The sequence below is a fragment of the Prinia subflava genome, chromosome 1, assembly GCF_021018805.1.
Source record: "Prinia subflava isolate CZ2003 ecotype Zambia chromosome 1, Cam_Psub_1.2, whole genome shotgun sequence".
NCBI lineage: Eukaryota > Metazoa > Chordata > Aves > Passeriformes > Cisticolidae > Prinia > Prinia subflava.
The window spans coordinates 137,821,687-137,834,314 of NC_086247.1; the positions used below are offsets into that span (position 1 = coordinate 137,821,687).

The window sequence follows — 12,628 nt, forward strand, 5'->3', positions numbered from 1 at the left end:
TCTGGGAAACTTAATGCTGCTGTCTGTAATTCTGAGATTCAGCACAGGGTTTTGACTTTGAGTTCAGGAGCAGATTTGTTCTAAGATTAATATGAGTTTTCAGTCTTTCACTACTCTTTCAAAAACTGTTCAGGAGGAAACAGAAGGATCCTGCCCTGTCTACTGGGTCTCATGAAGTGGGCCAGAAGTCACAGGAAACAGAGGCAAACCCTGGCACACTTGCTCAGTCAGAAGGAACCCTCTATGGTAGCAGATTTGGACTGAATGGTTTAATAACTTCTACACCAATTTTTCCAGAATTACATCAGTTACAATCATTCACTTTATTTCCAATGGGTCGTGATATTGGCAACAAATTAACAACAAAATGAATTGACTTTTACCGACTGTCTTGTACCTTCAAGTTAGAAGGTCACTTCACATATTCTTACCTCTCATTCAGTGAAAGCTCCTCTGCTCTATCAACACATCACAGGACGAAACAAATGGAATTTATGGGTTTACAGTTTTAGGACTGATCTGCTTAAACCTCAGTTGCTTTTTCACTTTGTCCCGAATCAGGGTGTGATTCTCTCTGCTGTCCTACCATGGCACAGCATCTCCCAAGGTGATTCTCAGGAGGTCCATGCAAGGTCAATAACTTATAGCATCTCCCTCTGCAAACTGCAGCCAACAGAAGCTACACATAAACTTCTGAAGGGTACCAGATGTTCAACCTTACCTAGAAAACAGAACACCAAGAAAAGGCTTTGAATAGAAAATGGGAGTCAGCTTAGTCTGAGTCTTCCCCAAGGGTTTCTTGTGCTGCATTAGGAACCTAAGCACATTTTGTGTCCTAAAGGCTTACCAGCTATCACAGTCTCAGACAGTTCTGTCCTCTTGTAATTTTGCCGTAAAACGCCCAGATTTGAGCTTCTTGGGCAAAAACTGTCTTCCAGCTCAGTGCTGGGATGAATTACAGCACCAAGGCAAACAGGGAGAAAATACAGTCCAGTGGAAGTTACTCTTCCCCACTGTGAACATGTCCTGACAAACATGTAACATAGTCCATTAAGCTGATGCAGTGGTCAGTGTTTATAGTAACTTTAATACATTCAGTAAACACAAAAAAAAAATTTAACAACATTAGGATGTTGACACAAAAATGAGAAATGCAAATGCAATCTCTGTGTTTTAATTACTTCTGTTATTTTTCTTGCGTGGCCTTTCTGAAGCCTTTGCTTCCCTGTTGTGTTTTTTTGTCTTTCAGTTTCTTCATGTCTTATATTCCCTCACAGACATTACAATTGAATCTACATATAATAAATATAAATTATAACACATTAAACTTAGTCACAAACAACATTTAAAATTTCTCAAGCTCAAGTTTTTTAGATTTGGTACCAGGTGATCTGCCAAAGTTTCCAAAAAATGTTAAAAACACTGGAATAAAAACAAGACCATGAAGAGCCCCAAACAAAATTACAAGGAACATGATCTTGAAGAATGTCCTAAAGATGTAGGTGTTTGCTGCAGCCAGGACAACTACTCCTAATATCGTAGAAACTGCACCTTGTAGTACTGGGTAACCTAGCAGGGACAGAGCTTCAATTGCCCTTTTATTGGCTGATGCCTCTCCACTGGTCACAAAGGCATAGGAAATATGAGCAGAAAAATCCACTGAAAACCCAATGCAAATGACCAGGTTGATCATGGATATGGAGTCCAGATTGACGTTCCAGAAGGCCATGAAACCAGCAACGCCAACTATAACAGAGGCGATAGCAAAAGTCACCCAGAGGCAGCACAGCGGGCTGGGAATGAGCAGAAGGGAGACCACGAGCATGGCCCCGGCGGCAACGACAACGTTCTGAACTGTGTTCTGCACTACCACCAGGTACTGGTCGTAGTAGATGAAGGCTGGGTGATACACCTTCAGTGGAATGCTGCACTGCTTGGCTGCCTCTCTTAACTGATTGACGAGATTCTTCTCATCCACGGCTGATGTCACGTTCACTGTCTGGATGAAGAAACGTGAAGCTTCTATTTCACTCTGAGTCTTGTTTATGTCCCACTCAAAACTGGGAAGAATTTTGAACAGTCTGCTTAAGCCATTTAAGAAGTCAGTCTTATTGTTTATATTTATCAACCCCCCTTTGGCAAGTTCTGTGTATACTCTCAGCCATGACTCTGAGTGGTTCTTATCTACATAGGAAATGTTCTCTAAATTCTGTGCACAGCTCTCAATGCCAAGACGCACCGACTCATTCCAGTAATCTACACTCTCACTAATGACAACCATGATCCTGGGTCCATACGTGGAGAAGTATTTCTCATCATCATCATAGTAGGGAATAACGTAGGAGTCATCACTTGCCAGATTTCGGAGATCGATGCCTTCCCTGATCTGAGTACACCCATAAATGCTGCCACCCAAATATGCTCCGTACAGCAGCACCATGAGCAGCTTGATCCATTTATTTGTAACAAAAGGGCCGTAATACTTTTTAAAGAATATGCTCATTGGATGCTCACCTTCTGGCTGAGAAGGCTGCCTAGAACAGCTGCCAATACAGCAAGCATTGTACAAGCAGGAGCTCTCAGCCTGATCTTTACCTACATCCACACGCACACAAGTCAGCCAGTGTCGGTTCCCTTGCTCCCTTCTGTGATTTAATACCAGAACTGCCCCAAAGAAGGTCATGGTATATACATAGCAGAAGACAAAGGCTGTGCCTGTATAGAGGCAAAAAGACCTCACGGATGGAAAAGCAGTCCAGGTGCCAATGAAGAAGGCCAAAACATCCGTCAGAGTGGTGATGGTCACAGAAAGTGCTGCCTCTGCGTATGTCTCAGCCAGCAAAGCTTTAACATTGGATTTCTCTTTTTTCCTTAAACTTTGTTCCCAGGAAGCAATCATGATGAACATGTCATCAACGCCAACCCCTGCAAGAGGAGAGACTGTTAACGCTGCACTGCAAATGGCAGCTCCCATCAATACCCAACAAAACAACATTAGTCACATTTCATTCCCCATGAAATCTTGAAAAAGGAAGGTGGGCTTCTAACACTGCTCAAACACTGATGCCAGTTACAAGAGAATGAGGAAAACAGATCCTTTGTGTCTAGATGAATATATTAACTTTCAGCACCTCCAGGTGACCTGATGGGTTGTTGATCCCTCACTGACTCTGCTGAAGGACAGAGCACACCTACTGCATCTCTGACAAGTGCCTTGTAGTGGATGTCCACGTGTCCCCTGATGCAGACGATACAGATATCAAAGCATCACATATTCTGATGCTCAACTATTCCTGTCACTGGAAGCATTCCCTATTATCTCTGAAATCTCTTCTTCAGAACTGCAGCCACACAGAGAAATAATTTCTGGTTCTGCCTTCAGAAGGCAGCAAGAGCAGTTGCTACCACACGGGAGAAGAGTGATTCCACTTTTCCAGTGCCTTACTTTTTTATGCTCTTTGCCCTCCACTTCTCTCCAGCTTATCTTCCAGCACTTATTCACGATTTATTATTCATTTTTGTTCACATTTATACTGATGTGCTCACAAATATTACCTGCTGGGTCCCTGGGAAAACCTGCCGGGAAGACTGGATCCTGGGTTTGGCTTTTTGCTAGGATGCCACAGTAAGTGAGCTGAAGTTCAAAATTGAAGAGCCAATGGGCTTCTCTCACTTCTGCTAACTCTCAAGATTATTACCTCACACCTGTCAGTATTTTGCCATGTTGTCAAGGGCTCTTCTAGTCACTGAAAATTCATCACACAAATGGGAAAGCAAGGCTGCGGCAATAGCAGAGTGAGATTTAGCCAAGCACAGAAGAGATGAAATCATCATCTTCTACCGCAACAGGCCATTGCCAGTAAACATGCAAAAATGAATTAAGCAGCATGTCAAAAGCTATTACTGGATGGCAGTGAACCTGGCTGCTTCAGAAAGCAAGCAGCCTTCAAAGCAAGTCCTCTGATGTACTGACAATTTGTTTGCTTTAATGCAAGGAAGACAGAATGCTATTTCTGAAGATCTGAAGACACTGGCTTAAACCCTTTCCCAGGGATACAAAAGGGTCTTTTTGATAGTCAGAGCCACTGCAATTGATAAGCAAACAAAGTAAATTAAAATGCTTTGGAATTATGCAGAAAACAAAGAAACAATGCTTGCCCAAAGGAGCATTTGCACTGGACACCTTAGGATGATGCACAATCTTTGTCAACCTAGGAGCTCCATGTGTTTTCCTCAGCATGAGACCAAGCCCACGAAAACTTCAGATAAATGTATCATATAGGAGAGCAGTAAGGATTTTAAAAGCAGTAATTTGTTTGCAGCAACATTATCTAACAGTGTTTGGAAAGTTCAGCACTGGCTGTTAGGCAGTCTGTGTAACAAGGATGCAATGATACAAATTTCCTTGTGTTTTTGGAGGAGCTGCTTGCACAAATGGTGCATCACTTCAGCTGTGTGGCTAAATGAGACTGGTTAGTACACAGATGTTGTACTGCAGAGGATTAATCAGCCTGGCTACATTTCCAGGGACACCACAACAATGCCACAAGTGCTAACCTTACCACTCTCTCATTTACAGTCTTCCTGCTGTAGCAGGGGATCTAGGTCAGGCCTTGTCTTCTGGGAAAAGCTGCCCTTGCACCAGAACCCATCTCCAGTCCTGCTGTGGGCACGCTGAGCTGAGCTGAGCTGAGCTGAGCTGAGCTGAGCTGAGCTGAGCTGAGCTGAGCTGAGCTGAGCTGAGGGGCTTGCCCACCTGTAGGTGCTCTGAGGGGGCTGCACCTCTGGGTATCTCCTCCACTCATTTCAGGAGAAAATGTATTATCTGACATTCACATCATAAAAGGCTGACATAATTAGGTTGTTTTAACTTCACTCTGGTCTTTGTACCTTAATACAACTTAATTTTTCTACTTACCCAGAATCAGGAATGGTGCATTTGCTACAGTGACCACAAAGGGCACTCCACAGAAGAGCATCAATCCAAAGCTGCTTAATACAGCTAAGCCAGAAGAAAGCACTCCACAGCTTGCAAGCCAGATATTATTTCTTATACAGCTCAGTCTGAAAATATTTCAAGGAATATCTTAGTTATGTGTCAAATATTTCACAGACAATACTCTGTCTGAAAAGAACACTTGATGAATGATGCTGTAAGAGATCCCAGGTATCAGCATTAGACAAGATTAATTTCTCTAGGAGGTGAGCATTCAAGTTGCTCATGTCTGCACCGAACACTTGTTCAGGTATTCATCTGGTAGTTACATGAACCCCATCTAAGCAGTTGGGAAGCAGGAAGAGACAGACAAGAAAAAGCAAAGGAATACATTTTTCCTATGATTAAATGTCACCAGAAGTCTGCAGCTTCAAGAATGCCTTCACTGGAGCAGAAACCAACTGAGGAAGGTAAAGAAGAGCAAAGATCATTGCTTATTCAGCCACAGCTTAGAGACATTTTACCTTAGGCAAGAGATGACCGCAAAGGTTATTGTCAGGAAATATGTTATGGAGAAGAGCGGGATCACACTCTTGGTATTTTCTTCAAACTCCTGTTGTCTGGACAGCGAGGTAAAGTAAGTCACCTGCCGTTAAAACAACAAGAAACAACAAGATAAAGCACTTTTCCTCTTCTTCTTGGTCGTTGGACACACGCACAGGCAAGGCCAAACATCGCGCTGGCAGAGGAGCATTGCCCCGGCCCTCGCCACCCGCCCGCCTTCTCCCGCCACCGTCTCCTTTCCTTTCCATTCCGCCCCGGGGCTGCCCGGACCCTTCGGGCTCCGGCCGCACCCGCCCGTGCCTTACCCGCACGGAGCCGAGGCGCAGGTCCGCCACTTTGGACGGGATGTCCCGCAGGAAGCCCTGCAGCCACTGCCGGCTGTCGTGCGCCTCGGGGCCGTCCTCCCGCAGGTAATAGAGCAGCTTCAGCGCCCGCGCCGAGCGCACCCGCCCGCCGGCCGCGTCCACGCCGCCCAGCGCGGCCCCCAGGAAGACGCCGTCGCTGACGGGGAAGCGGAGGCTCCCCGGGGCGGGCGGTCCCGCCGGGCCCAGCCGCGACAGCAGCGGGTTGGGGCTGGCGCAGCCGCCGGCGCTGCGGGCGCAGAGCCGCTCGTAGGCGGCGTCGTGCACGGTGGCGTTCAGGAGCAGCACCTCGGCCCACGCCGCCGGCTCCAGCACCGAGGTGCCGTTCGTGGCCACGGCGATGAGGGCGGCGTAGGCGCCCTCGGTGGGCAGCCGCGGCGCGGAGAAGCGCTGCGAGTCGTCGGGGGGGAAGTGCCGCCGCACGAAGTCGCGCTCGGCCTTGGCGGGCCCCCCCGTCGGCGTGAACTGCCCCTCGATGTCGTTCGCCTGGCGCTGCGGCAGGAGGAGGAAGCCGGCGCCCAGCCCGCCCGACAGCAGCAGCGGCAGCAGCACGAAGGGCCAGGGGCAGGCGGCCACGGCCCTCGCCAGCCCTTCGAAGAGGCGGCGCAGCGGCCGCTCCAGGCAGTCGGTGCGGCGGCAGGAGCAGCGCTCCGCGGGCTCCCGCGGCCCCGCCATAGGCCGGGCGGGCACGGGCTGCCGGCCCAGCTCCTCCTGCCGGGGCCCGACGGTGCGGTCTGTGCCGGCCGGAGGAGAGGATAGAGAGAGGAGAGAAAGAGGGAGAGGAGTTCAGATCAGCCCTTTGCCCGTCAGACCTCGGAGCGGGCTTTTCATCGGGCAGAACCGCCCCCGCCGTGACTCAGCGGGGCTTCCGCAGTCTCCGTGGGACTGGAAGTGGGGGCCGGGCGGGTAGACCAGGCTGCCCCCGCCGCGCTCCGCCCCGGGTTCCTGTCCCCCCTGTTCCTGCCCTCCGTTTGCCCCCTGGCTCTGACTCGGCGGGGCGCGGCCCGTTTGCAGCGCCCGCCGTGCGGAGCCGCTCTGGCTCCGGTGACCCTGCTGGCTCCGGCTGACCCTGCCGCCCCCGGCACGGCCCCGCGCCTGCTTTTCATCCTCTAGACGTCATAGGCTTTTTTACTGCTTTCCCCGAATCTGCTGCAGTCGCTGCTTCACTGCTATGCATCATTCTTTCATCTGAGAGCAAAACACACACAGTGGTGATTTACATTTTGCCCTGCTTGTTCTCTCAGAGTACTCGTCTAGAAAACGGAAAAGTGACAGTGCAAGAAATAAGACTCTGAAAGAAGGGTTAGCGACTCCAGTTGGCAAGCTTCAAGAATATCACCAGTGTGATGTGCCAGAGCTTCATGCAGTAGCAATGATAGAAAGGATCTTCCAAGTCCAAAGCCGATCCTGGTGCTCTTGAAACTCGTGGCGACGTTTGAGTGGTTTCAGGCTAAGAAGGACATTAAACTCAGATGTGACAGTGCTAAAGAGGTGTCCAGACAATATGTCACAGGCAGGCACTTCTTGCCTTTGAGAGAAGCAGCTCTTCTCTCCTGCCAGTACTTGCAGAAAAGTTGTAGCTATTTCTTTTCTCCCATCCAGGGAAGACAGGCTTGGCACCTGTGAGTGTAAAATAGCCAGCCAGGCTCTAAGCAAGGTTATGTATCTCCTGCTGCCCTCAGCACCTAGGGCAGGTTGGATCCTGGTGATTCCCTTTTCCATGCACAGGTATTCTGAGATAGGTATGACAGACAGGCACTTAGAAGCTATTTCCTATAGCTCCTAATGGAAGGGGAAAAGTAAAGTAGTTTTATCTGCTATTTTTTGCCCAAAAGGAGAGGTATGCCAGCAAACAGGGAGAGGGAGAAAAGGTTTGATCTCTGCAGGGTTTGGTGAAAGGAGCTGCAGGCGGCATCAGTGCTTGCGGAGCACGGTCGGGAAAAAGGAAAGAGGAGGGGGTATTGAGAAACAGATGTCAGCTTCTCACTCTGCTATCAAAATTCATATTGAAAACATTCTGGCTTTTGATAATCCGTGCCTTTAACCGCTGCTGTGCTAAATTTTGCAAAACTGGCAAGGCAAATTCAGAGAGCATCCCCCTCGTGGAGGGCAACTCTAATCGCAGGAGCCATCCAGCAAAAAGGTGGAGGAAGCAGCAACAGTAGTATGGCAAGCACTTGATGAATTGAAAATTGAGATTCTATCTGAGGAATGTCAAGGCCAAACTATCCCTGACAGACTAAAGAGATCTTTAGTATTCAGCTGCATTTAAAGAGACATAATAGTGATATCCTGAGTGGGAAAAAGGACATTTGTTACTAGCCTGAGATGGACTAACCCCTCCAGAACTTGTGTTGTCTTCTCTTCCCAGGAATGATACTGGGAATGATGCCAGGCACCTGCACTGAAGATCAAGCTAACCATCGAAGGACTGCTTATCCTTCTTGCAGAAGCAATCATTGCCAGCATAACTAAATTTGGTTCACACATAAACAAACTCGACCCACAAGGTGGAGACCCTCTGTGAGGAGCCAGTTCAGTTTTGTTATGCCAGGGGTTTCCAGGGGCACATGGGGGAAAGGGTGCATGTGTGCCATCTCCAGGAGGCAGCTAGGAGAAGATGGGGCAAAGTCTTGTCTCTGGGGAGACCTTGTGTAGCAACCATGTCATGTCTCACACGGGACAGGCAGTCAGCAAGGGAACATGGAAACTGTACCCCAGGCACATTCTGCAATCAGACGGCAAAAGAGCTCTACCAATGGACTGAAGTGGGACATTGGACTGGGCCAATGGTCTCCTGTCAGCAGGCAGACTTTGGGCATAAAAGTAACTGCATCATAAGCCGGGGGGCTGTTCTGTCCTTTGCCTTTTGATGCTCTTTGGGGGCTTTTGAACTTGCTTCTGGAGTTCTGCCCTTTGGTTCTTCTCCCCTTGCTGGCTCTTGCCCGCCATCACGTCCGTCCTGCTTCCCTGTGTCCCTGACCAACACAGTGCCTGCTTCATCTCTGAATCTTCATCCCTGAGCCCCCAGGGTCCAGCCCTGCCCAACTCTGACCCTGCCACCACCTGATATCTCTTTCTCTCTTTCTCTCTCTGTAGATATATATCACTCTCTTTCTTTCTCTCTCTCGCTCTCCCCCTCCCATTTTTCTTCCTCTTGCTCTGTCTTCTCTACCACTCTTTAGTAGGGTAATTAATTTTTATTTTTCTCTTTCATTACCAATAAATGGTTCTAATGTACAATGTTTGCCTCATTTGGCTTAATTTTGTCCCTGACCATCTATATTTAAAAGAACTCCTCACAGTTTCCCACACTGGAACGTGGCACCCTCACTTCTTTATTTGTGCTAATCAGTATGGCAACTCTAGTACATTCTGCACCACACATGCTTCTCCATTGTGGGTGCAATTTACTGTGGCAGAAATTATAAAGGAGATGAAAGCAATTTGCCCACTGAAATTCAAAAGGTAACCAGAGATAATGAAAGTAGATTTAAAAGGGAATTCCACTCTTGGTGTTAACTAGTTAATTTCTCTGATAACACAGCCAGCAGTAAAGGCACAGGTTTTGTTTTAACAATGCATAATGCTATGGTATATACTATATACTCAATAATTGTGTCTGAATTAATTCATAACAGAGCTGCACCCTACTCTCTGGAGAACAGAGCATGGGCCTGAGGGAATGGATGTGCCTGTATGAGAACCTATTGTGACTTTGTACTTGTAAACAACCTTATGATAGATTCAAGTAATCACCATTATATTTGTGTGTGTAACTTTGTTGAAATTATAAGATATGATTATGGTTTTCAGCTCCTGTTATATCTTATCTATTGTTATGATTAAATTATGCAGTTATCTATTGTTATGATTTAATTATATGTAAGATCTGCAGCCTACCCTTAATGGGATCAATCTAACTTTGATGAGACAGCTCCTACTGAAGCAAGCACAAGAACAAGGACAAAAGACTTTCACTACAGTTCATCATCATGTGAAAGGAATCCACTGGGTGATGATGCCAGTGAAGGAAGATGGAGAACTCCATTCATGGGACATTTTATTTGGATAGTCAAACAAGCTGATTGATACTTGACATGCCTAGGAAGAGCACTGAGAGGGATAGTTGGTGCCCACATTTAATCAGGTTATATTTGCCTCTTTTCAAGATCTTCAAGATTTTCAAGACCCAGCCATACAGTCAATTAATTTCTAATATCCCCAGTGGCCTCACCTCTAGGTGGTGTCGGAATATGCCTGAACTGTCCACTTGAAGTCCACATAAACCAGTCAATGGCAGCTATAAGAAAAAACCTGAAAAGCAAAAGAACAAGCAGATCCCATTCAAGTGGGTGTGTTGCATTCCTGTTGCAGATTTCATGGTCAGATCATTTCTCAGGAGAGCAGGAGACCTAGGCTCAACCCCACCCTGGAACTGCAGTGCCAGGACCTTCTTTCTTCCACAGCAGGTTCCACCATCTGTCTCTGAGGTATTTTTACCTTGCCAGATGCAAGAAGCAAGAACAGTAATTCAGCCCAGGTCTCTTTCAGGCACAGGCCAGGCAGGCTCGCAAATGCAGACATGACTTGGGTTGTGGCCTGAGTGTCACAATGTCTCCAGGGCTGAGCCAGGTCCTAGCTGAAGGGACACCAGGGTAGGGAGAGCAAATGCACTTTCTGCACAGTGTTTGAAATTAAGAATCAACATCTGCCTGGCTGGTGAGACTCCCTGCTTTTCTTTTTGTTTGCAAACTCCTCAAAAGAAGTCCACAATGGAGCAGGAGGAGGGAAGAGAGAAGAGGATACCTGGGCAAGGGTTGGGTCCAAGCTTTTGCCAGAGCAGGAGCTGAAAGGTGCAGCCTGGAGAAGCTGCTGCCAGTGAAGGAACCAGCCCAGCATGCACTGGTCCCAGTCTCCCATACTGACCATTGCCTCAGCAAAGGAGTTGAGGATGGACTGGGGCGAGGGCACTGAGGAGCAAAAGGTCTGGCAGGGGGAGGAAGAAGTGTGTGAAGGAAAGCAGGATTTTTCCTAAGTGTTACTTGGTTTTATCAGTCTCCCTTGATACCTGCCATCTGTAACTAATAGATTGTTAATTGACAAATAAATTAAATTCATGGAAATTCCCTGAAGGAGGAAACAGTTTTTGCCTGTGACAATATGTAATGGAAATTTCTCTGATACAATTTTTAACAGTCGGTTCTTTCCCAAGATACCTCTGAGAGCAACCTGGCTGTGTCTTCCCTGTACCTTCCCAAGAGGATGTTCCCTACCCATGGCCATCTCCAGATGAGATCTATGTCCTGTGCCCTGCTACATTCAGTGCTCCAGAACCAAACCATCATGGTGCCCCTTCCCAGGTCTCAGTCCAGTGAGCTGATATCTCTCTTGTGCTGGGGAGCCTGCCCTGAGCACCACAGTGATGATGAGGTCTTGTGTGAATGGAGGAAGATAATTACTTCCTTTGAAGTGCAGCCCCCCATGTGGGTGGCTGTTGTCGTCACAAGGTTGCGTTGTTGACTCATGTTCCTACACTGCTAACTCAAACTTAGTTGTTTGGGTGGCGAATGTAGTCTTAAAATAAAACTGTGACGTGCAAATTCTTATGAAATAAGGAGGGAGGGATGTCAACAAACTTAGCACTTCTTAGTTTCTCAACTCCGTGAGTATTTATTTCCAAGGATGTATTAATGGAAATCCCTATCTTCTCTGTGTTTCGTAGGTAGAAAATATCTTTGTGATTTCTGTCTTTTCAATAAATCCCTTTAGTCTAAAGTAATTTCCTTATACAGCTGCAAAGATCTTTTGCAATCATGTTATTTGAAATAAAATGCCATGAGATAGCATTTCGTTTAAGTTTTCCCAGTTTCTTGAAAACCTCATCAGGAATTCTAGTTGTTATGTTCTGTTGTTTGGTATGTTTAATTTACACAGGAGAAATTATAATTTTTATGTGCTTTATTTGAAGTTATGTTATACTGTTTTTAGCTACTTTTCATTTCTTAGCTGTCTGCTTTCAAGAAAAACTAGGAAATCATAATGTCATAATTAAGTGTAAAGCAAAATAAATTTCACAGAATAGTTCCAGTTGGAGAGCTGTGATTTAGTCCACCTTGCCCTGCTGAAGGGTCAGCTAGACCAGGTTGCTCAGGAAATTGTCCAGTCCAGTTTTGAACATCTTCAGTGACAACTTGTCTGGGCAACCTGTTCTGGTATCTGAGAATTCTCACTGTAAAAAAAAAAAAAATCACTTGGTTGGATTCTGCTATAGAGGTACTCTAGAAAAGTTGTAAAATCAGCTGTGCGCACCAGTGCAGCTCTCAAGAAGCTAAGGACTGACTTAGTCTTGTTTGTCTATTTTCACAAAGTCTTTGAGCTCAGTGTAGACTGTGGTGAAGTGCAACACAACCAAGTCTCAGAAAGCATGGTGTATTTTAATTTCAAAATGTAGACCTGTGTTCTTACATCAGGAATGGACGTTTGTAGTTCCGAGTTCTCAGTCAGAGCACAGATGACTTATTTCTGATCCTCTCTTTGGAATGCCAGGGGAGAGGGGAATTTCCAAATGTGTGCAGTTTGCCCTTGGAAAGTGCTTTGCAAATTGTGTGAGACACACTGGACACTGGAGTAAAACAAAGTGAAATCAAGAAGTTTTCTATCCCATTTCTTCCACCATGACACAGCATAATTATGCCAGTGCCATTTCTAAAGGAAATTTGATGGGCTTGATCTTTACAGTGCCCCCCACAGCACCTGACAGAGA

The 12,628-nt window shown here is 46.7% G+C and overlaps 1 protein-coding gene across 1 annotated transcript; it reads right to left on the minus strand.

The window, feature by feature from the left end:
* Positions 1 to 298: 298 nt before the first annotated feature.
* On the minus strand, positions 299 to 6,891 carry LOC134559468 (patched domain-containing protein 3). Its single transcript, XM_063414270.1, has 4 exons — positions 5,806 to 6,891; positions 5,461 to 5,582; positions 4,919 to 5,064; positions 299 to 2,925 (listed from the first exon to the last, which is right to left on the minus strand). The coding sequence occupies exons 1-4, from the start codon at positions 6,535 to 6,537 to the stop codon at positions 1,346 to 1,348; spliced, it is 2,580 nt and encodes an 859-aa protein (XP_063270340.1). The 5' UTR covers positions 6,538 to 6,891; the 3' UTR covers positions 299 to 1,345.
* Between the last annotated feature and the right edge of the window lie 5,737 nt (positions 6,892 to 12,628).